The sequence below is a fragment of the Meriones unguiculatus genome, chromosome 10, assembly GCF_030254825.1.
Source record: "Meriones unguiculatus strain TT.TT164.6M chromosome 10, Bangor_MerUng_6.1, whole genome shotgun sequence".
NCBI lineage: Eukaryota > Metazoa > Chordata > Mammalia > Rodentia > Muridae > Meriones > Meriones unguiculatus.
This window is the reverse complement of record NC_083358.1, coordinates 102,331,398-102,356,308: the sequence shown is the minus strand read 5'-3', so window position 1 is coordinate 102,356,308 and position 24,911 is coordinate 102,331,398. Positions and strand designations below refer to the sequence as shown.

The 24,911-nt window shown below is 42.4% G+C and overlaps 1 protein-coding gene and 1 long non-coding RNA gene across 2 annotated transcripts; one reads left to right on the top strand and one right to left on the bottom strand.

Moving 5' to 3' along the window:
* Positions 1-13,624: 13,624 nt before the first annotated feature.
* Positions 13,625-22,070, top strand: Sike1 (suppressor of IKBKE 1). The gene is made up of 5 exons (XM_021653353.2): positions 13,625-13,870; positions 14,061-14,166; positions 15,189-15,331; positions 16,538-16,651; positions 20,024-22,070. Exons 1-5 carry the CDS (start codon positions 13,712-13,714, stop codon positions 20,123-20,125), a joined length of 624 nt encoding a protein of 207 aa, XP_021509028.1. The 5' UTR covers positions 13,625-13,711; the 3' UTR covers positions 20,126-22,070.
* On the bottom strand, positions 20,913-23,996 carry LOC132656948 (uncharacterized). Its single transcript, XR_009594788.1, has 2 exons — positions 23,088-23,996; positions 20,913-22,872 (listed from the first exon to the last, which is right to left on the bottom strand). It is a non-coding gene; the product is annotated as an uncharacterized LOC132656948 (long non-coding RNA).
* Between the last annotated feature and the right edge of the window lie 915 nt (positions 23,997-24,911).

Here is a 24,911-nt window from a genome sequence, read left to right as displayed (position 1 = left end):
AATGATTAGCAATGGTTTACTTTGTTTGATTCATGTTAAGCAGAATGTTGCTGTTTTATGGGGGAGGGGGCTCTCATAGTACTATAGATCTAATCCAGGGCCTCAAACATGCTAATCAAGCAAGCATTCCATCATCAAGCTCTGTCCCCAGCCCCAACAACTATCTTTTGAAATGACTCAAAAAATTATGGCTTCTAATTAAAACTAGATTACATTTCCAGGAAATTGTTCTAGTGGTCTTTTACATATACAGTCCAAACATATCAATAAAATTGTCATGAAGGCTAGGACTCTGACCTAAACTCAGATCCCCAGTATTCAATTAAGCCAGCATGATGGTACCTATAAGGGAAACAGGAAGGTCCCCAGAGCTCTTGGGCAAGACAGTTTAGTCAATCCATGAGCTCTGGGGCCAATAAAAGACATTGCAAAACACTGCACCAAATAATGAAGGGGGGGTGGAAGCAGACAGGAGGCTCGGTGGGTAAAATGCTTTGTCCTTCAAGCCTCATAGCCTGGTTTACATTCCCTGAACCTGGATAAAGATGGAAGGACAGAACAAACTCCACAAAGCTGTTCTCTGATCAACTCACACACATGATGGCACTCTCCACAATACATGTATCATGTACACAAAATAATAATCAAAAATAAGAGTAGAGAGTGTTACAAGACACCCTAACACCCACCTCTGGCTTACACACACACACACACACACACACACACACACACACACACACACACAGATGTGGAGATTTTTGCTGTGTATGAGTGTTTTGCATGTTGTGCACCATGTACATACCTATTGACTATAGAAGTTAGAAGAAGGCATCAAATCCCCAGGAACTGTAGTTATGAATGGTTGTGAGCTACTGTGTTAGCCCTCAGAACTTAACCAAGGTCCTCTGCATGAGCAATACATGATCTCGGTATTGGAGACATCGTTATAACCTTCACCCCAGAAAAGGGGGGAGGTGTAAAAATCACTATGGAAAAAATAAATCTCGTGATCTCAATGTCAACGAGAGTACATTTTTTAATGTAATCTCAGTATAATTTTTCAATCTAGAGAATTAGGAAAATAAATACTGCCCGATACTTTTTTCATAATAGCAGTCAAAAGTATATGAGCACTTACCAGGGCTGAAGCAATGGCTCAGCTGTTAAGAACACTGGCTGCTCTTGCAGAGAATTCTGAGGTTCAATCCCTAATATTCACCTGGTGCTTAAAGCCGTCTGTGACTCCAGTTCCAGGGGATCCAACACACCCTTCTGACCTCCACAGCTACCAGGCACATGGTACACACATACACGTAAGCAAAATATAGATATGAAAAGTAAAAATCTTAGAAATTAATAAATAAATAAATTTAATTAATTAAAAATTAAGAAAAACAAAAGCCGGATGTGGTGGTACATGCCTTTTAATCTCAGCAGGGGCAGATGGATCACTGTGAGTTCAACGCCAGCCTGTTCTACAAAGTGAGTCCAGGACAGTCAAGGATACACAGAGAAACCCTGTCTGGAAAAATCAGAATAAATAAATAAATTTAAAAACCGCATTTGTGTGGGGAGGGGCATGTGTGAAGAAGGGGGAGGGAAGATGGGATTAGGAGGGGAGGAGGGCGGGGTTTATGGGGGGATACAAAGTGAATAAAGTGTAATTAATAAAAGTTTTTTTTAAAAAAACTGCATTTGTGTTAATTAGAGAGCTGAACAGCATAAATGAAAATTTGAGACCCCGACATTTTACTTAGAAATCTCACCTTTATTTTTAGACTGTCAGATATTTTGTGTATTTTGCAGAAAGCCCATTAAATGCTGCCATTTCATTGCACTCCCTAGTCAATTATGTGCTTGGCATAGTGGTGCAGAAACACACGCACGTGTTCTGGCCGCGTTCTGGCTTTCCTTTTGTGTCTCTGCAGAGCTGGGCTCTTTCCTTTGGGAACACTGACAGTTTGCTCTGGGTCATGGGTGGGGGTGGGTCAGCTTAGGCTCTGAATGCACGGGGAGGGTATTGAATGCAGGGCTTATTACTACCATGCACTTTTATTTATACTAGTACCAGGTCTGAATGGGCATTTCAAAATGATCTATGGAAGAGAATGTTTGCCTTCGCTGTTCCCTTTTTAACTAAATCAACAGTTCCTCTCTTAGGAGCTCTTCTGGTTCCTGCCACAATGGTATGCATTACTCTGACAAGACGCAGGCATGCTGTTAATAGTTATTAAAAGCATTAAAGCATTAACCTTTAGCAACCTCATTTTTCACTTGGTATGCACATTTAAGTATTTTTTATCAAGCTGAAGCTAAACACTAAAAATTCAAGTTAAAAAATGATCAGCTTTCTTCTGCCTAATAGGAAAACATACGATAAAAAGTGAAGGCATTGGAAGAATGAGGCAGCAAAAATAGTTGTTTTAGGATCAATTAACATATATGTATTCCCTTGTAACTGTGGAAACGAAAATGCCAGAGGGGAACTGACTTAGAAAAGCCACGACAATTATTTAATCTTCAGAATTCAAGAATAAAAAACTGTGGATACCCAGGAAGTTCCTTGTTTTATATTGAATATGAACACCAAGTTAAGGAATTTTCTGATCACAATATATAAAACAAAAAGCCCCTATGAAAGATATAATTCAGTAGAACATACAGCTACTCATAGGATTTCCAGGCAGCGAGTTCTCAACAACCAATATTAATGTCTATCCCAAACCCCTTCCACTAAACAACAAACGAGTTTCTTGGTTACTAAAGGAATGGAAAGATAAATAAAACATAATTTTTTTCAGGATGAAAAATAAGACATGTATACATATACTGCTACACAGGGCGGAGTGTGATAACCACTGTATAAACAAAGACTCATAGGGACAGAGCAAAAGAAAAAATAATTTGTATTTCCCACAATAAACATTTATAGCTGAAATGATCCTTTTTAGATACTTAGTATCTGAGCTCTCCACTACGTTCATAAAATTTCCCCACATACTATTCTTATGTGGTATGGCTCTAGTTTCACTATGGAACTTTAACCATCCTCCCTTCCAGCTAAAATGCAGGCCTGTGACTTAAGTTCAACTGCTCAGACATCACCACCACCCCCAACCCTGTCCAGTGACAATGAGTACTATGGATGTGCTTGAACACTGTCCCAGCAGGAGAATGGTGCCAGGAAGGTCCTCACTGGCCCACATCCACAACGTGATTTTGAATACTTCTTTGGGTCTCAAAAACTTAGATCTTCCAGTTTTCCTAACCATTATATAGACAATCTGTAGTTTTGAAGTGAAAGATTCTCCACTCAAACCAACCATAGGCAACAAATAGCAATGAACAATGGCAAGTGGCTTTGCTTCTCCCAACCCAAGATGCCAAGCAGCATCCTCTATGCACATAATGGGGCCACAGGAACTGCCTCCAAAGTAGAATCACCTCCAGAATCAAGTTAAGGAGCTTTCAAATTCAAACTATAGATTAGAATACAATCTATACTTGTCCTTTTTTGAGGGGTTTAAGGGCTCAAGATAGAGTTCCTCTACAGACCAGGCTGGCCTCAAACTCAGAGACCCACCTGCCTCTGCCTCCTGAGTGTTGGGATTACAGGAGTAGGCCACCCCACCCAGCTTACAATCCATTCTTTAACAGTATTAATTGAGTATATACTACTTTTCACACACTCTGTAGGTGCTAGGGATCAACTGTTTTCACTTTTATGGAGACTGTTGTCTTATATGGAAAATTAATCTCATAACCATCCCAGTAAGAATATAATTATAAATGAAATAAGCATTCTAAAAGCACAATTTTTGACGATACAAAACACAGGAGCTAACCAAAACTAACAGTGTCTTAGTAGTGTTTCCTGTTTCTGTGAAGGAGAGAGGGTTTATTAGCTCACAGTTGTGGACCACAGTCCCTCATAGCAAGGAAGTCAAAGCAGCAGGAACGTGGAAGCAGCCAGCCGAGAGCAGAGAGACAATAAATACGCACGCTGGTGCTCAGTTCACTATTTTCTCCACCCTTCTCTTCTCAACGGACTGTGTATATGTATTTTGTCTGTGTGCATGTCTGTATTTAAGTATATCACCTATGTGCCTGGTGCCCACAAAGGCCAGAAGAGGGCACTAGGTATCCTGGAGCTGGAGTTACAGATGGTTTTGAACCACCACATAGATCTGCTAGAAACTGAACGCAGGTCCTCTGCAAACACCACAGCCTTTGCTGTTAACCTCCATGCCATCTTTCCCGGCCCTACTCTCCCTACTCCTACACAGTTCAGGAGTCCCTGGCTCAGGAAGGACGCTACCCACAGCGGGTGATTCTTCTCACTTCAATTAATACAAATAACGGTAATTCCTCATAGACCTGTCTGGGAGCCAACCCGGGGCTCTCTTTCCATATTTTTCTAGATTTTGTCAAGTTGACAATTAAGAGGGATTACAGAAGTTTTCTCTGATGAAAGATGCTTAAGTTGAGGTTCAAACAATGAAAAATTTTTGAGTTGGGCCTTAAAGGGATCACAGTCAGGAATAAAAGAATGCATCAGGTTAGCATGTATATATATATATACACATATATATGTATATATATATATATATATGTGTGTGTGTGTGTGTGTGTGTGTGTGTGTATAATTTCCTGAAACTCTAAGATATACAAAAACATTTCTTGGGCGTGGTGGCACACACATTTAATCCCAGCTTTCAGGAGGCAGAGGGAGGAGGATTAATGTGAGTCTGAGGTCTACATAGCAAGTTCCAGGACAGCCAGACCTACGTTGGGGTGGAGTGGGGGACAGTCCTCATCCATATTTCAATGAGAAAAAGATAATTTAAGGAGAGAGAAACAGATGAAAATATATTGAAGAACTCAAAAAGCCAAGATTCACAAAAGAAAGGATGATTTTTAAGGGAATGGTGCACATAATCTCCAAGCTGGTACCAAACCTGGACACTGGAAATGCCCCAGTGTTTCTAAGAAACTAGTTAGTGAGTCATCAAAAAAAAAAAACCTTTTCATAAGGTAAAGAGCAATACAGGAAGACACTGATACTGACCTCTGACCTCCACATAAACATACATGCATGTGCTGGGCTCTTGAATGCACATATGCGTGCGTGCGCACACACACAAGCACGCGCACACACACAAGCACACGCACACAGTGAGAGAGACAGAGACAGAGAGATCTTTAAAACCAGGCACGTGGCACCTGCCTGTAGTCCCAGCTAAGACAAAAGAACTGCAAATTCCAGGCCAGCCTGGGAAATAAGCAAGTAAGAAGCCCCTGCTAACAAAGAGAACTCTCGACAGCTGATCCGAGAATGAGTGTATGCTCTTCCTCCCACTCTACTAATAAATAGACTCCCCTCCCGATCAGATTTCAGCATGATACTTTCCCTTCCAAAGCACCAAACAAAAGCATAAGAGAGTCTGACAACATGGCGCAGCAGGTAGTGATGCTTGGTGTCAACCTGAAGACCTGAGTTCAATCCCCAGGACCCCGCATAGAAGTTAATTCTCTAAGTTGCCCTCTAACGTCCACATACATACTGTGGCACATATATATATGTGTGTGTGTGTGTGTGTGTGTGTGTGTGTGTGTGCATACACACGCTCACACACACGTGCACACACAGAAAGAGAAAGAGATTAAGAGAGAAACTAAATGTAATTTTGAAAAGAATAAATAAAAAGACACATTTGAAAGAATTCTCTCTTCACAAAGCACACTAGGCCATAGGGCTTCCTATCATTCTTAATTTATATTTAGTATTTGGCACACTGAGATCTTACGAACTAAGACCTACTAAAATAAGTGCAAACTACTTGGGACAGCTCTCTTAGCTATAAATGGGTATCTCATGGCATTCTCAATCTGCTCAGACTGACTGAAACCCTCAGACACATGGTGTGAGTGTCATGCTCAGTTAGGGGTAACTGGGTTGGAGGAGGTGCTCAGTTGGTAGAGTGCTTGCCTACATGCATGCATAGATACCTGGTTTGAATCCCAGGACTGTGTAAACCAAGAGAGGTGTCACACATCTGTAACCCCAGCACTCAGGAGGTGGAGGCAGGAGGATGAAAAATTGAAGACTGTCATTCTCAGCTACATATAGAATTAATGGCTTTCCTAGTCTATAACAGACCCTGTCCTGAGTAGGGCACAGTGGTGTATACATGCAATTCCAGCACCCAGGGAGGCAGAGGCAGGCGGATCTCTGTGAGTTCGAGGCCAGCCTGGTCTACAGAGCAGGTTCAGGACAGCCGGGGCTATACAAAAAGACCCTGTCTCGAAAAACTAAAAGAGAGAGAGAGAAAGAGGGGAGGGAGGGTTGAAGCATGTTGGTGGCACACACCTTTAATACCAGCCAATCTTCAGCATCTCAAGATTATAGAATTAATAGTAATAGAAACTGATTTATAATGTATTACATGAGAGCCATTCAATTATTTATCTCATTCCGTTCTCATCATTTAAATGTCTATTATTTCCCTTCTTCCAAAAATGACATTGTGGCATCAATGCAAGGTTATAATCTAAATCTAAAGCAAATCTAAATTCTCATTCTCTTATCTCCTAGACCATGCAACTATTCACCAGGGAGAAAAATCAGGAAAAAAAAAAAAAAAAAAAAAGGAAGGAGTGAGCAAAGGTGGAAGCCCACAGATGTAAAGCCAAAATTGATGAAGGTATTTAAGACCCCTGATGGTTGGAGAGATTCAAACCTAAATGAACTTACATTTTCTGAAAGCAATGGAATAGCAAAGGTAACTTAGCTATCCAAAGTATATTGAAAAACAAAAGCTTCTTTATTTTTTTGAGATTTATTTAAGTTTATATATATGGGTCTCTTGCCTTCATGAATGTGTGCATATCATAGACATGCGGTTCCCACAGGGGCCAGAGAAGGGTATCAGATACCCTGGACCTAGAGTTACATATGGTTGTGAGCTGTCATGTGCATTTGGTGTTAATAATCAAACACTGGTCCTCTGGGAAAGCAGTCAGTGCTCTTAACTGCTGAGCCAGCTCTCCAGCCCAGAGAAAACATTTTAGTAACCAAAACATATGGAAGACAAAAGATTATAAAGATACCATCAGCAACAGGAAGAGAATAAAATAAAGTCAAGAACAGTAATACAAATAATCTAAAAGATGGTCTCAACCATTTTATCTACAACTTAAATTTATATCTTTTTTTTTTTTTCTTTCAGACAATTCAGAAATTGTTAAATAATTGAATTCAATTTCCAGGGTGTTGCTGATATAGTAATTGATATAAAATTGCTGATATAAAACAATTTTAGTTGGGTGTTTTTTTGTTTGTTTGTTTGATTTTTGTTTTTCAAGACAGGGTTTCTCTGTGTAGCTCTGGCTACTGGAAGTTGCTCTGTAGACCAGGCTGGCCTTGAACTCTGCCTCCTAAGTGCTGGGATCAAAGGTGTGCACCACCACTGATTCTTTAAGTCAGTTTTTAAAAGCTAAAAGGCTGGCGTGCAGAGTACTTTTGCTGCTCTTGTAGAGGATCCGGTTTCACTCCCAGCCCCCAAGAGCAGCTTGCAACTGCCAGTAACTGTGGTTCTAGGGGCAGCTGGTGCCCTCCTCTGGTCCCCACAAGCACTGCATGCATGTGGTGTACTTAGCCAGAAAAAGACAATGTTAAAGTCTTCTTTATAGAAAATTGTGTTTGTTTCTCAGTTTCTCTCTTACCCCCACTAGTATTAAAATAATTAAGACTATGCCAGGTGGTGGTGGTGCATGCCATTAATCCCAGCACTTGGGAGGCAGAGGCAGGTGAATCAGTTCAAGGCCATCCTGGTGTACCCAGTGAGTTCCAGGACAGCCAAGGCTACACAGAGAAAGCCTGTCTCAAAATAAAATAAAATAATAATAAATAATTGAGACTAATATATATTTCTTATACTCATTTCTTCCCTCAGCTTCCTGATATGATTTAATAAAAATTATTAATGAGTAGATGAACACCTTAAAGATTTAAAGTTGAAATGACTTTTATATAAAAGTTTAGATTTGTGATTCTTTTGAGATTTTTATAAGATTACTTTTTAAGATAATTGATTCTTTCTTTGTAATCGAAAACTGCAGACTGCCAACAAAGAAAAGCTGGCTGAGAAGTTACCTTACTTGCTCATACTTTGTTAACCTGTAACAAGGTGCTTAGTTACAAATGCATATGGGTTCTTGGGAATAATTATTTCTCACCCATAATACATAAAACATTTGATCATGTCAGGGTATTGGGGAACATGTTTTTCTTACGTACACTCATCGTAATCATTCACTTAAAAAAAAAAAAAACAGAACACAACCACACTGTGATTTTTACACTTCTTGAAAGATCGTGCTAGAATATATAAGCTGTGGGAGAAATAACAAAGTTGTTGGAACTCGCTCTTTGTAGTTTGTTCCACCCACCAAGATGTGTGTATGTGTGCATGTATGTGTGTAAGGCTGGGTTGGAATTTGTTCTTTGGAGTTTGCTCCATCCACCCAATGAGTGAATGTGTATGAATGTATGTATGTATGTATGTCCCAGAGCCCACCGGCAGAGTCGAACAGTTCCTGAATGGGGAGTGAGGATTGAAATAATTAAAGCAAGTCACAGTACACATGGGATGGGCTTGAGAGGGCTGTCGGTAAGACTGCAGCGTGGGGTTTATCCCACAATTCCTTTTTTATAGGCAAAGCAAAAACAAGTCACATCAATACAAGAAAAAAAAAGTTCTTGGAACCGTCAAGCTTGTTTTCTAAAACTACTTCCCTATAGCAGATATGGTCCAGGGTCACACAAACAAGTTTTAAGAACTTGGAAAAAGTTTTAAGGAACTTGGCGAAACTCCTCTTTTCTCTGCCTCAGATGAAGGCCAGGGTGAAAACATGTTTTTTGATAAATAACAAAGCAGCTTGACAAACAAGCAGCTCTCCACATGTATGTATATATATATGTATATGTATGTGTATATGTATATGTATGTGTATGCATGTGTATGTGTAAAGTAGGAGAAGCTTTAAAGAAGTTTATTGAAACCTACCTGCTGGAGTTTGTCTTCATCATCAAGTGTGTGTGTGTGTGTGTGTGTGTGTGTGTGTGTTTCTCCTTTCCTTTCCTTTTTAGATACTTGCCACAATTAGGTGGAAGCCCCTGCCAGGAAGCTACTAGCTCTGGCCCCTATCAGGGAACGAATCAGTTCAGGCCTGGAAAGTTACCCTCAGAGAAAGTTTGCTGGGTGACCCGCCAGCCCCAGAGCTATGCCCTGCCTCAGCTTCCCCTGATGATATCGAAGCTGGTCTTCGATATGAACATACCTCTTTGAATCGCCTCTGTAAATCTCTTTGAATCACTTCTGTTTTTGTTTGTTTTCTGTGGTTTTGGTTTGGAATATCAGTGGGTGGTTTTGCTGTTGGTTGGTTGGTTGGTTGGCTGTTTTTGATGTGGTTTATTTTGAGCAAAGATCTTGATACAGACTAAACCAGCTTCTAAATCATATGTGACCCAGGCTGGCCATGAACTCATTGTCCTCCTACCTCAGCCTTCCAAATACTAGAATTCCCAGTATATGTGACTATATCTGGCTTCTCTCTTTTAAATTCTATGGCTTGGGCTGTTAATGTAGCTAAGTGATAGAGCATGTGCAGTAAAATTTCAGGTTCTAGATTCAATTCCCAACACACATAAAAAAAAGAAAGAGTAAAGATTTACTTGTTATTTGTTATGAAAAAAAATTACCATTATTGAATTTAAATAACCTTTAAGAAAGTTTTAAAGTACCATCAATGCCTTCTATTGGTGTTTATTTGCTAAAACTCTTGTGAAAACTAAAGAAATACTTGTAGCTGTTTACATATGCCTAAAACACAGAAAGTAGTCAATGAATATCCAGTATGGCTGTGATGATGATGATGATGATGATGGTGGTGGTGGTGATGATAATGGTAAAAGAAACTTTGGGGGATGGAAAGTTGTCTCAACATCTGGGCTGTAGGGATACACACCTTTAGTCCCAGTACTCAGGAGGCAGAGGCAGTTGGATCTGACTTCAAGGCCAGCCTGGTCTACAGAGTGAGTTCCAGGACATCCAAGGCAAAAAAAAAAAAAAAAAAAAAAAAGCCTCAACAGTTAAAACCACTCACTGCTGTTGCAGAGGACTCAGATTCAGTTCCTAGCACCATATAGCAGCTCACTGTCAGCAACTCCAGTGCCAGGTGGATCTGATACCTTCCTCTGGCTCTGGTGGTGGGCACCTACATGTATGCAGGCGAAACACCCATGCATATAAAATATAAAAAGAAGAAATAAAGGTACTTAGGTGTTTTGTGTGGATTTATTCAATGTAAGTTTCGATACCATTTTATTAATTTAAAAAAGGTTTATTTTGTATGCAAACACATGTTGGGGGACACATAGGCCACAAAGTGCATACTAAGGTTAGAGGACAGCTAGCAGACAAGTTCTTTCCAGTTATATGGGCGTCAGGTGAGTGGCAAGAGCCCTTACCCCTGAGGCTTCTCTACAGCCCTCTTTTATACTCTTTAATAAAGATGACACATTAATCCAGACTGTGACGAGCTCCAGAACCTGAGGTTTTGGTATATCTTTGGGGCTGCTTCCCCAGGAGCAGGCTTCTTTGGCTTGTGAGCCTTCAGCAGATGCCTGTCACTTCCAGCACGCCTTGCTGGCCGTCCTTCTGGTGTGGAGCAAGCTGATTCCCTGATACGCTTCTCCCGCAATGGTCAGAAAAGCAATTGAAATTCTGTGGCCAACAGCATGTGAGAGCACATTTTCTGCGTCATAGTTTCTGCTGCTGCAGGCTTTGGGAATGTCCACCTTGGCTACACTCTGAATAAGGGCTGCCCCACACACACACACCCCAATATGCCCCTGGGAGAACTCCAGTGTCAACCTTGGTGTGGCATCCGTGAAGAGCTACTGCTGCCAACACTCCTTCAGCACAGCTGGCCTCGGGCCAGTGTCCCACCACTGGGCCTTGGAATCCTGCTCAGCTTGTTCACCTTGCTGCAGCTGGGCCCCCGACTGGCCCCAGGATTCCCCATATTCCCCCAGCTCAGCTAGAAAAGCCCAGCCCCTTTTAGGTCCCAGGGGACCCTAGGAGCCTTCAACTCCTCTTGGGCGTGTCTAATACCCCTTTATACTTCCTCGGCATCAGGGCTAAGCACCGAAAGCACCCGGAAATGGGACTGGCTACCCTTGCTTCCAGAGCCAATCCTGTGGCCGCCCTTGGAGAACCAGGAGAGGGGTAAAGCTCTTCCTGGAGTCTCGGAGTGCGCCTGTGGACACTGACAAGAATATCTACCCAAATGAACACGCACCTGAATCACGTTTCTGCATGTTCAGTTTACCCATGTGTGCATGAAGCCACTTGGGTTCTGAGATGGATGGGCAAGGGGGACCTAGAAGACACTAGGGCAGAAGGCCTCTGTCCCCAACAAAGCCCTTTCCCCTGGCATTGCTGTGCCCACGTTGTACTCCATTCAGGAGGCTGCAAAGGCTCCCACCCCAGATCCAGCTGAGTCCCTGCATGCCCTCTCTGCCCACACTGGCTTCCTGCTGCTATTCTAGTGCCTCAAATAAACCGTTCACACGCGCATGAAAGATGACACGTTAAGTCAAATCCACCAGAAAAATCTCTCCTTTACTTTTTAAAAGAAAAAAAAAATGTCTAATGATACCCAAAATGCTCATATTGTGTGGGAGCCACTTGACATTCCTTAACCTTTACTAAGAATACTGACAATCTCGAAGCCGTGCAGAAATGTTGGCAACGGTCCGGAAGAGGAAGTCGACTACACAGCCACTGACAAGCCACATGGGACTAGCAAAGCTAAAGTCGTAACCCTGCCAGTATGCTCCATGTGTACACAAACTACTCACTATATTTAATGCTTATTTATTGATTTGTTTAGAGGAAGAGAGAGGAAGGGGAAGGGAGGAAGGGAGAGAATTCAGATGTCTGTGCAGAGGTCAGAGGACAACTCCTGCACAGAGTTCTATCCCACCAACTTATGGGGTCCAGGAGTCAAACTCCAGCATTCAGCTTGTGTGCAAGAATCTCCATCTGCTCAGCAATGTCACTCATCTTTTTTTTTTTTTTTTTTTTTTTTTTCAAGACAGGGTTTCTTTGTGTAACAGCCCTGGATGTCCTGGACTCAGTTTGTAGACCAGGCTGGCCTCTAACTCACAGAGATCCACCTGCCTCTGCCTCCCAAGTACTGGGATCAAAGACATGCACCACCACACCTGGCTTCATCTTAATTTTTTAGCATTTATTTATTCATAGGTCTTTGGGGACAGAGGACAACTTATGGGTGCATCCTGGGGATAGAACTCATGCAAGCACCTAGTATAACCTTCAAGTGTCCCCCAATTTCTACAGAACTGAGGGGATCTTTACCCCTTAATATCCACTTTGCATGATCTAAGCCCGCATCCTGTGTGACTTCAAAAGAACTGTACACTCCTCAAGTATTTCTAAGAATCCTGGGAAATGCTCCCTACAAAACTTACACAAATATATCCTGGTCTTTGCTGTAAACTTATTCCAGGCTAGTATTATGTTTTTCCTAAGCTCCCTTCCTTCCATATGAAAATCACTTCATTTCCCCTGAGGCAACATCTTCATACATCTTTACAAGTGTAGAAATTTTACAATAGGCACTTACTTACTTCCCCAAATCACTAAGTACAGCTAAAATCACGTTTCTACATTTTTACTGCTGAACTAGAGATAGAAGAGACTGCAGCACGGGGGAAATGATTCTTAGAAACCAAACATCACTGTTATTCTATTGTTCTAGAATCTTCTGGATAAAAAATACTTTACCCAAGAATACCCTGCCAGTACCTTACTCGTTAACCACAATCAGCCTTACTGTACAATGGCAGATTTCCTCCCAAAGTCGAGAAGCTCTTCAATACTGCTCTAAAGAGTTCCCATTTGTGTATGCATGTGACTGTGCCTATTTGTTTGTATACACAGATCCAACTGTTTTTGTTGTTGTTGTTTTGGTGTTTTGTTTTGTTGGTTCTTCAAGACAGGGTTTTTCTGTGTAGCTTTGGCTGTTCTGGACTCACTTTGTAGACCAGGCTGGCCTTAACTCACAAAGATCCACCTGCCTCTGCCTCCCTGGGTGCTGGAATTAAAGGTGTGTGCCACCGGGCTCACTGGTGCAGGGGTGGATGTGGAGGTCAAAGGACAACCTCGTGTCATTCCCGGACACTGTTCACCTTTAGAAGACAAGGGAGGGAAGAAGGGATAGGAACGAACTGGGAAGGACACAGAGGAAGGAAGAGAAGAGGAAGGGGTTCCGGTGCATTTTACTACTTGTTGGGGGAGATGGGTGTTTGTCTCATCAATCTGTTGAAACCCCATGACTGAATAACAAACCCCATCAACCAAAACCATAAGAAAAGTGGAACTGAGACCGGGACAGAAGCAACAACGTGAGGTTGCGGCACACACCCGACCTCTGCTGCTCCACCCTAGAAACGCTGCGGCGAACCTGAGGGCACGGGAATCCACCACTGCGCAGGCGCCGACGGGGCTGACAGGGCGCCTTCGGAGCGTGCCCGGAAGTGACGCGATCCGCCGGGCCAGGGCTGGGGCAGGGCGGAACGAATCGCCTAGGCTAGCGGGCCGGGCGGGCCTCCTCGGCCGCTATGAGCTGCACGATCGAGAAGATCCTGACGGACGCCAAGACGCTGCTGGAGCGGCTGCGCGAACACGATGCGGCGGCCGAGTCGCTGGTGGACCAGTCGGCCGCGCTGCACCGGCGGGTGGCGGCGATGCGGGAGGCGGGCGCCGTGCAGCCCGAGCAGGTCGGCCGGGCTGCACCCCGGAGTGGGCGCTGCGGGCATCGGGTGGCTGGGTGGCGGCCTGATTTACCGTGGTCCGGAGGGCAGGGCGGGCGGGAGAGCTTCCGGCGCGGGGCGGTGGGTGGGACCGTGCAGCTGTCTCCGCTGCGCCTGCTTCTGTTTTTGCAGCGACTTAGTCTGTCTCTCTGTCCAGTATCAAGAGGATGCATCCGACGTGAAGGACATGTCTAAATATAAACCTCACATTCTGCTGTCTCAAGAGAATACCCAGATTAGAGACTTGCAGCAGGAAAACAGAGGTCAGTCAGGCCCCTCCTCTGTGTGTGAGTGGTGTGTATGTGCAGTGAGCGCTGAGAATTTTTTTTTTTTTTTTTTTTTTTTTTTTTTTTTTTTTTGCTAATACTTTGGACGATCTTACACAAGTGCCTGCACAGATCACAAGAGTGCACATCTCATCTATATCTAGCTCAATGCTTAAGAGGGTATTCTGTTAGATTACTCTTTTTTAGTCTCCTGATGGATGTCTCTGAAAGAGGTGTTTGGTAGAATTGAATTGTTATATGGCTGGGGTTGGGGATCACATACCACTTGGAGTTTTTTATCACTAAAGTCTGTAGTCTCAAAATGTAACATTCCAATATTAACGTGAACACTAAAAATAAGGTCGATTTTTTTTTTTAATGTTCCTGTGGAAGATGGAAGGCTAGAACTTTGTCCCCAAAATATATATTGTTAGGGTTGTTAATGATAACAGTATGTTGTCTCACAGAGACCTTTTTCGGCTGTCATTCCACCATATTCTCCTGTCATCCTTTTGAAGTAGAGAATCCAAGTATTTACACAAATTCAGTGAAGAAGCAGGTTCACAGGTACCTGCAAGACAGCCCAGCAGGTCATGACAGCAGCAAGGCAGCCTGAAGAGCCAAGCCTGAGGACCTGACTTCCATTCCAAGGACCCACATGGTACAAGGAGAGAACTGACTGCTGAAACGGTTCTCTGGCCTCACATGTACCCTCAGGGGTTCGCCCAGAAATCAACAAACTGTAGCGACTTTTTCTTTTAATGGGCTCATTTTGCTTCTGAGTCTTAAGCGAGTAAGTTAGGAAACTGATTTCAAATCCATGTGTTGTGGTTACACTTCCTGTCTTATTTCTGCCAAGCCCTAGTGCCCTTCACTGTTCACTTCTGTGGGGCTGAATACTGACTTCCAACTTTAGGTTCACAGCAGCCCATCAGGCATCAGGAATGCTCCAGCTGTTAGGAGGTTTGCCTTGAGACCTGTCATAGATGTCATTGCCCAGATGTTTGCTTTCTTGCTAGAGCTGTGGGTTTCCTTGGAGGAACACCAGGATGCTTTGGAACTCATCATGAGCAAGTACCGGAAACAGATGTTACAGTTAATGGTTGCTAAAAAAGCAGTGGATGCTGAACCAGTTCTGAAAGCTCACCAGTCTCACTCTGCAGTAAGAAACACGATAAATCAATGCTAAATAAGCCGAACTGAAATTGTGAAGTGTTGTTTTGTTTGCAGAAAAGCATGTTCCTCTTTCTGTGCAATTTCACGTTCACTCTGTATTTGGCTGTGGCTTTGTGAAGATATGAATAAAAGACGAGGATAAGGGGCTTCTCACATCTTTTTCAGTGTTTTCAAGTTACCTCTCTCCCTCCCTCAATAAGATCTCTTTTTAACCTGAGACAGGAAGATTAGAGTTGTTGGCCAACCTGGGCTACATAGCAAACTACTTACCAAGCCTAATACCAGCTAGTGTTAAAGGCAGTCAGTGAATACTTAGCTGATTATTGTAGAGTCTACCAAACCATAGGTTTTGTAGCTATAAGGGCATGAGTTCAGTTTTATCCATATCTTCCACACAGCAAGCAGTCACTGACGTCATTAAATTACTCACTGTGTTATGGGGGTAGGGAGGATCTTGTTTGTTTGTTGTTATATATTTGCATGTTTTACATTTTAATCTATAGTTATTAATTGGAAGCTACCATTTACTGCAATGAAAGATGCACTACATTTCATCTTCCCTTCCATTGGATACATTTTACTGACTTAGAAGTTATAGGGAACTGGAATCTTTGGTTTGGTTTGTTTTTTGGTACAGGGTTTCTCTGTGTAGCCCTGGCTATCCTGGACTTGCTTTGTAGACCAGGCTGGCCTGGAACTCACAGAGATCTGCCTGCCTCTACCTCCCCAGCTACTGGGATTTCTGGCATGCGCCACCATACCCATCTAGAATGTTTTAAATATTTGAATGTTTTAAATACCTAAATATTTGAGTTGTCTGTTTTGTTACTTTTTTTTTTTTTTAATGGTTGGTTGGTTTGGGTTGTTTTGTTGTTGTTTTTTACCTCTTAACTACTAATCCTCCTTCCTCGGCCTTCCAAGGACTAGTATTACAAGTATGTGCTATGGTATGGTACCTGGCACCTGGATATCAAATGCTTTTTTGAAAATGGAAATTATTTGAAATACAGGTTTATATTGTTATGGCACAAAATATAGTGTAATTGCAGTGTAATTTTTGTAGCATGTACTAAATGAACCACTCCCAGTTCATTTTTATTTCTCAAGGCTTTTACTAGATTAAAAATTCATAATGCACATGCTTTTCGTGGTCTTTATAACTGGAAACTTTTTTTCCATCTTATTTTCACAGGAAATTGAGAGTCAGATTGATAGAATCTGTGAAATGGGAGAAGTGATGAGGAAAGCAGTTCAAGTGGATGATAACCAGTTTTGTAAGATTCAGGAAAAACTAGCTCAACTAGAGGTAAGGCGGTGCTGTTTGAAGGTCAGCTTTTTTTTTTTTCTGTCTCTCATGGATTTTGTTAAGCTCAGTTTTCGAGCAGTTTTTATAGGGTCTCAGAGTATTTCACCACTGTCCTATCACTACAGTGTATTAATGTTTTTCTTTTTATGAGAATGTCTCAAAAAAGGAGAGAGGAGAGGTGGTTTCTCCTCAGAGTGTGGCCTGATGGGCTGAGAGCTCAAAATTGCCCTGCCTCAGCCTCTTGTGCGCCTCAGTTAATAGTATTGGTGTTCTCTGTATCCTAATGATTTAGAATTTCAATTTCTCCTTTATGCCCTTTTCAGGAAAATAAATAAATGTTAGCAGCAATCAATGGAAATGTCAATTGTGCAACCAGGGGCAGAACTCAGTTGATATTAGTGTGTGTATACACACACACACACATATACACACACATATATATATGTATGTATGTATATTTAAACAGCAGAGAGAGAAAGAGGAAAAGGTTATATATAAGCTGAACTTCTTCATGTGCCTTAATAGGAAGTCAGGTAGATAAAAGCTAAATTTGATGGTCAGTCCTAGAAAGGACAGGAGCTCTACAAGGAGAGCAACACAACCAAAAAATCTGGGCACAGGGGTCTTTTCTGAGACTGATACTCCAACCAAGGACCAACCAAGGGTTCATGGATATAACCTAGAACCCCTGCTCAGCTGTAGTCCTTGGCAGCTCAGTCTCCAAGGGGATACCCTAGTAAGGAGAACAGGGACTGTCTCTGACATAAACTCAGTGGCAGGCTCTTTGATCACCTCCCTCTGAATGGGGAGCAGTCTTGCCAGAGGAGGACAATGCTGCCATTCCTGATGAGACCTGATAAGGTAGGGTCAGATAGAAGGGGAGGAGAACTTCCTTTATCAGTGGACTTGGAGAGGGGCATAGGAGAAGATAAGGGATGGAATGGGGGGGGGGGCTACAGCTGGGATACAAAGTGAATAAACTAATTAATATAAAAATTAAAATTTAATAAAAAAAATTGATGGTCAGGAAACTGGGCATTAGTGCCATATGCCTTTAATCCCAGCACTCAGGAGGCAGAGGCAGGCAGATCTCTGAGTTTGAGACCAGCCTGGTCTACAAAGCAAGTTCAGAAAAGCCAAGGGTACATGAAGAAACCCTGTCGTTAAAAAAATAGAGTGCTTACTTAGCATTCATGAGGCATTGGGTTGGGTCCCTAACACTTCATAAACTAGGTGTGATTATATACACCTACAATCACAGAACCTAAGAGTTAGAGTTAGGGGGTACTTAGTAAGTTCAAGACTAGCCTCTGTTGTATACAGCACTGTCTAAAAAACAAACAAAACTTAAAAGGGACTAGAAAGATGGCTCAGCAATCAAGAACACTTGCTGTCCTTGGGGGAACTTGAGTTTAATTTCCAGCACTTACATGGCCACTCACAGCCTTCGTAGACTCTAGTTCCAGGAGATCTGATGCCCTTTTCTGACCTCAAAGGATATCAGGCAATCATGTACCATGCATGTATGTATGAATGTATATATACATATACATGCAAACACACAGAAAATAACTAGTAAATGCTGGGCAGTGGTGGCATACACCTTTAATCCCAGCACTTGGGAGGCAAAGGTTCTCTGAGTTCGAGGCCAGCCTGGTCTACAGCGTGAGTCCAGGACAGCCACGGCTACACAGAGAAACCCTGTCTCAAAAACAAAAAAGTAAATAATAATAAAATAACAACATGAGCAAACCCATGAGGCTTTATTTTTAATGTTATTTTATGTGTATGAGTGTAAAAATATGAAGAGAATACACTTCAGCAAGTGGTTTGAAGGTTTGACTGCTTTTCAAGTGCTATCATGGGCTCTTAGAGAAATTCCAGACAGGAAAAGGTAAGGTCCCTATCCATATCTAGTAAGGGAAGAACATAGTACGAAACTATGTAAGTGCTGGAGGAGTGATTCAGAATACTGAGACTGAAGAAAAGCCCAGAAGTTGAGAGCACTTAGTGCTCTTGCAGAGGACCCAGTTCCCAGCAGCCACATGGTGGCTCACTGTCATTTATTTCAGTTCCAGGGGATCTGATGCCCACTTCTGGCCTTCCAGGGCACCAGGCACTCAGATGGTACACTTACATAGGTGCAAGCAGAACACACACACACACATAAAGTAAAAATGGATCAAGAGCACTGAGAGAAGCGGTTTATATGATAGAGCATTTGCTGATTATGCTGTTCAACCTGTTGATGAAGCTAGAAATGCTGTACTTTATCAGGATGTCCTCTAAAGAGCTGGACATGGTGGCACACACCTGTTATCCAAGCAGATAGAAGCAGAAGGGTCAGGAGTTCCAAGCCAGCCTCCATCCCCTACCTGAGACCCTATCTCAAAACAGAAGAGAATTTTCTACAGAGAGGATAAAGGTTGGAGTGTAACTTGTCCTATCTTGATAGAAATCAAAGGAAATGATAAGTGTTAAGTGTCAGAATTAGTAGTTAAATTCAGATCAGAGAGATGGCTCAGTGTTTCGGAGCACTTGTGTCTCTTACAGAGGACCTGGGTTTGATTCCTAGCACCCACAAAGCAGTGACTCACAACTATGTAACTGTAGACCTAGGACATCCAGTATCCTCTTCTGACCTTTCAGGGTACCAGGCATGCATGTGGTACACAGACGTACATGGAAGCAAAACATTCACACATGTAAACTAATTAAAAATAAATCTAAAGAGAAAAAAAAATGGTGGTCATTTATGGTCCAGGTGTGGTGGTGCATGACTCTAATCTCAGTATTCTGGAGGTGGAGATGGACAGATATCTGTTAGTGTAAGGCTAACTTGGTCTGCACATCAGTTTCTAGGCCAGCAAAGTCCACTCAGTAAGACTTTGTCTCCAAAACCAAATTTTTAATTATTTAATTCTTTAAACATATTTTTACCCTGTCATGAGAATGCTAAAGTGAAGTTCTTCACAGCTGATGGCTTCTGATGGGGGTTGGATAGGGGAAGGACTCAGTTTGCTGGCCTGGAACTCAGAGATCCGCCTGCCTCTGCTTCCCAGAGAGCTGGGATTACAGGTGTGCGCACCAGCATCCCACGGACTCAGTTCTCTTTAAGGGGCTGGCCATTGGGAGTGTGCCAATGCTCCAGTGAGTATATGGGCAACACAAATTGGAGTTGGTGGTTTTTTTCTTCTGTTTGGTAGGGGTGTGAGGAGTGGGCAGTGAATGGGATTGGGGTGCACCATGTGAAATTTCCAAATAATCAATAAAAATGTTAAGTTAAAAAAGGTTTTTACTTCTTTCTGGACCAAAATAATATGTTCTGACACAGTTTAACAGTTAAAATACAAGAAATATCTTTTTCCCCAGCTTGAAAATAAGGAACTTCGAGAACTATTGTCCATCAGCAGCGAGTCTCTTCAGGTTGGACGGGAAAGTTCCATAGCTTCTGCTCCTCAGCCCATCAAGTAACTGAACTCTGGCCTCTCACTGCAGATTACCCGGCATGGAGAGAAGCGATTTCCTCTCCATTGAGCAAGTGTCTGCTCCAGTGACTTGCCACAGGCTTGATTTGGTGTTGGTTAAAGGTATGGGCTGGCAGTATAGAATTGCGGCTTTCTACTCATCATCCACAAACCAGTTTGGGGTGTATTCGTGAGAACAGACAAGTCTCGCCCTTCCTTTGTCAGAGACTGTTTAGTTTTCACTCTGGGACCTAATTTATATAAACTGTTGTTTTCAGTTCATTTTTGTTTTTCACATCTCTGAAACTATGAACATTTTATTATACACCAGTGATTTTATTTTATATAGGATTATAAATTTTACTTCTAAGAATTAAGAGCTTTAACTTTTTAAAAATACATGTTTGGTGTAAGCCTGGAAATTTTTTTCTCCACTTATGAAAGTAACATGATTTCCCAAAAGCAGACAAGCAGACTCTCCGGGTTATGTCACTCGTACGTGGGGTTCTGATTCTCTCTGGTGCTAGGAGTTGGCACTTGGTGATCAGGTGCCTTTACTCTTAATTTGGGAGAATATTACTAGTGCCCAGAAATACACTTGAAAACAGGTAAGCTGGGTTTGGGTTGTTTCTCCTCCCCGCAGGGATGACACGGTCATTCAGAGAATGCTGAGGGAACTGGGTCCATCATGGACAGCTGCACATGACTATACACATACACTTGATTTAAATGCCAAAAGCGGCTTTTATTTATTTGATCAAGTAGTCAGCTTTTTCACTTTTTCTGACTCGGGAATCTTCAGCTTCGGTAGCGGCCTGCGGTGAAGAGCGTAACCTAGAGTTCCCCACATCATAGTTTGTAGGCACGGTGTCCCACTAGGTGATCAACACATAGCTGTGATGGTGACGAAGAGCACTGCTTAGATGGTTTAATCACTGGCAGCAGTTGTTTGCTGTCTCTACATCTCTCTAGGTTTTACATGGAAGCACTTTTATTACCCACAGGAAGTCAGCACGTTTCCTGTGACTTGCAGGCATTTAAGAACTGAGACTAATGCTGAGATTTGGGTGCAGGAGCGTTCTATTCCCTTGTCAACTCCTTCCCCTGTCTTGGCTTACTCGTATTTCAAATTTATAAATCCATTTACACTATTTGTTTTCCCAAAATGGCTGAAATAATCTTAAACCTGTCAATATTTGCCAATCCTAAGCACTATACCACATAGGAAAGATGTATTTAAAAAGCTGTTTGCTAGCGTTTTATGTATCATAAAGCTTCTTTTGTGTGGTCCAAAGAACTAATTCCAGCTGAAGCAACAAAGTCTATCCAGATATTCTGAGGCCATCTGAGCCCAGTAATACTGATAGATGTCGATTGGAGTAGTGGACGTTAATGAGCAGGTATGTGCTGTCTTAGGACTTGTCAGATTTCCTTCAGCAAGTTTGAGAAATACCTTCTCCCATAAATTAAAGCATCTTATTTCATTTCCCAATGTTTACCCCAGCTGATGGTCTTGCAGTATCCTCTAAGTGCCCAACATGTACTGTGCAGGCCCATTCAGGGGCAGGTGTCCTTCACCACTTGTCAGCTGTCACAGCAGGTCTCATTGAAAATGATAGCATTGTCAGACTGTTTCAGCAGTGTGCACAGCGCCCCTGTGTCTGCCTTCTGTTCCCCTAGTGCTCATTACCCAGCTCTTTACTCTTAGCTACCAGAGGGATCTCTTCATTTTAGTCCCGGGGTTGAGTGAGCGTTCAGTGCCCTGTGTCATGGAAATTCTGCCTGGTCTGAACTGCTGTGAGGGTATTACAGAGTTTCTGTATTGAACGGAGGAGGAATGCTTCTTCACACCCTGTGTACAGATGTTAATATCTTGGAGTGGATGGAAGAATTTAATGTATACAATTTTAGTATAAGATTATCTTTGCTAATAAAAACCTTTTTTGAGAAGATTTCCCTGAGTAATGAGTCTAATTAAAGTGCAGCTGGGCAGTGGCGGTGCTCTCCATTAATCCTAGCCCTAGGGAGGCTGAGGCAGGTGGATCTCCGTGAATTGGAGGCCAGCCTGGTCTACGGAGTGAGTTCCAGGAATACACAAGGAGACCCTCTCTCAAAAAAAAAAAGGAAGAAGAAAGTTATAGATCGTTTGCACATATTCACGTATATAGCAACCTTGTCAAAGAGCACAACATGGATTTCATAAGCAGTTGGCAGTTAACACAATATATTCAGCAGTATAACCTTCAAATAGCACGTGAAAGCTGTTCATTGCAGAAGTACCATATATGTTTTCATGTCCCTTAACATGTGGTTCACTCACCTACTGAAATAGAATTTTATGGATGGAATCTGAAATGTATATTTTAAGACGGTGTCTGTTAGGGCCAGGGCGCTGGCTCCGTGGGTGAAAGTGCTTACCTGGAAGCTGGGTAGTCTGAGTTCAGTCCCCAGAACCCACATAGAGGTAGGTGAAAATCACCTCCTGCAAATTACGTTCTGACCTCCTGCCCGCAAACAACAAATAAGTTACGTGTTTTGGTCTATGTAGAGCACTTCAGTAGGAGTTACACAAGTTGAACAAGAATTAATAAACAGACTCTAAAAAGAAAAGTACAGTAAAGGGAACCAAGCAAGAGTACACATGAGGTTTGGGGTATGGCAGAGCTGTGTGGCACTTGCTAGCGTTGACAGCGCCAGACTTTACTCAGCATCAGAGAAACTGGGTGTAGTGGCACCTGCCTGTAATCCCAGAACCTGGAGGCAAAGACAGGAAAATCAGGAATTCAGAGTCATCCTTGGCCACATAGCAGGTTCAAAACCAGCCTCAGATATAAGACCCTATCTCAAAAAAACAAAACAAAATGTGCATATAGTTATAATGCGGTATGAAAAATCTGAGTGTAGGGAACTGAAAGGACTGTTTAAAGTTGAGACTCCAGCAGTGAACAGGTGGCTAGGAAGAGACTTACAAAACAGCTGCAGAAGCGAAATCCAGATAGTTCTCCAGTGATTGCTAGCTGGTACTGAGGGCCTTTCTGTATCGGATACTGACCAATGTTTGTTCTTAGTTATACGGCGGCAACATTCACACCGGGCACTCTTCGGTACATTTCTCGAGCACCAAGTTAACACCAGCTACGCAAATACTTTGTGGAGCTCATGGATCTTGATTGGAGGAGTCTGTTCTAATTAACAGGGCAAAAGAAACACCATGAATTCAATTTAGTAGCGTCACCTAGTGAGAATGCGCCGTTGTGTGTTTCCTAGACTGCCATGCGTATGAACGGTCCTCACCATGGAGGGAAAAGGAGTGTTTTCTCTTAGCATGCTGGCTTTCCTCTGTCATGCTATTCTCTCATCATTGGAGATTACTGCTGTAGGAAATTGCCTGCCCTGGAGATACATGGGAAAATCAAGTTTCCAGAATTTCTAAATGGAATTCTGTCCATATTTGCCTCACTTATTATTAAGTAGACGTGTCTAATTGCAAAGAAGTCTAGGTACACAGCTGTGCCAAATCAAATCAGTATTTTCTTAGCAAAGAGAAGTAACATTGATACCTGATTAATACCTGATTTTTCCATTAAACCACTTTACCTTAAATAGACTTTTTAGCAAGTTTAAATTATTAGCTGTAGGGATGCTTACGTTGAGTCACCAAGAAAGTGGCCTGTAGTGGACACTGTCATTTGTTTACTGACTGTCCAGTATCCTACCCCTACCTTGGGAAGGATTCCCTTGCCTAATGTGTCAGAGCCTTCCGCTTTCCTAAAGAATCTGGAAATACCAGATACACGTTTCCCAGCCTCCCTTGCAGCTAGGGAAGATTCAGCTGCCTTGGATTTCAAAGTTAGTGATATGGCAAAGCAGGGAACCACACAGAAACCTCTGAACCTGGGTACCAGCAACACTGGCTGCTACATTCAGATCCATAGAAGAGCAGCAAAAATGGGTCAGTTTTGTAAGCTTCAGTGTCTGCAGTTGAGACAGATCTGTGCTGCAAACATCCTCTAATAGCATTGGACACAAACCTCTAATTCTCATTTCCTGGCTGCCCAAGATAGCTTGAGAAATACTTTTAATAAAGTCATTTTTATTAAAATTACCCTGAATTACCTATAACTAAGAAAACTCATTAGGAACATAAATTTTTAAGATTTATTTATTTATTGTATATGAGTCCTCTATCTGCATGCACACCTGCATCCAAGAAGAGGACATCAGATCACGTTATAGATGTTTGTGAGCCACCATGTGGTTGCTGGGACTTGAATGCATGACCTCTAGAAGAGCAAACAGTCCTCTTAACCACTGAGCCATCTCTCTAGCTTCCAAGAACATATATTTTTAAACAACTATGCACATATAAATTTTATCAGTGCTTTGTTATTTTTGCAGCTTAAATTTTATGTAATACTGGACATTTATACAAGGTAAGATGGCATGCAGATACATTATCATGCATTCACTCCCTAATTTAAGAACTGAATCACACCAGTGCTGGGACAAATGCTTGCGTAGGATACACAGAGTCCTGGTTCAGTCCCCAGCACCACAGAAGCAAAACCAGCCAGTACCAGTGCCAGCCATGTGAGGTAGCCCACACCTTTAATCCCAGCACTCCGAGTGGAGCTAGCAGCAGGCGATCTCTAGAGTTCAGAGGCCAGCCTGGTCTACATAATCGTGTCTCAAGTTATGGTTACACAGTGAGATCCTGTCTCAAAAACGTGTGTGTGTGTGTGTGTATATTTGGGAGGGATAGGTATTATTTTCAAGACAGGGTTTCTCTGTGT

Bases quoted from the DNA above. Each gene is read 5' to 3' on its own strand.
- Sike1 (XM_021653353.2), top strand. From the start codon at position 13,712: ATGAGCTGCACGATCGAGAAGATCCTGACGGACGCCAAGACGCTGCTG. The intron at 13,871-14,060 runs GTCGGCCGGGCT...CTCTCTGTCCAG, and splicing joins GCGCCGTGCAGCCCGAGCAG to TATCAAGAGGATGCATCCGA. The intron at 15,332-16,537 runs GTAAGAAACACG...TTATTTTCACAG, and splicing joins CTCACCAGTCTCACTCTGCA to GAAATTGAGAGTCAGATTGA.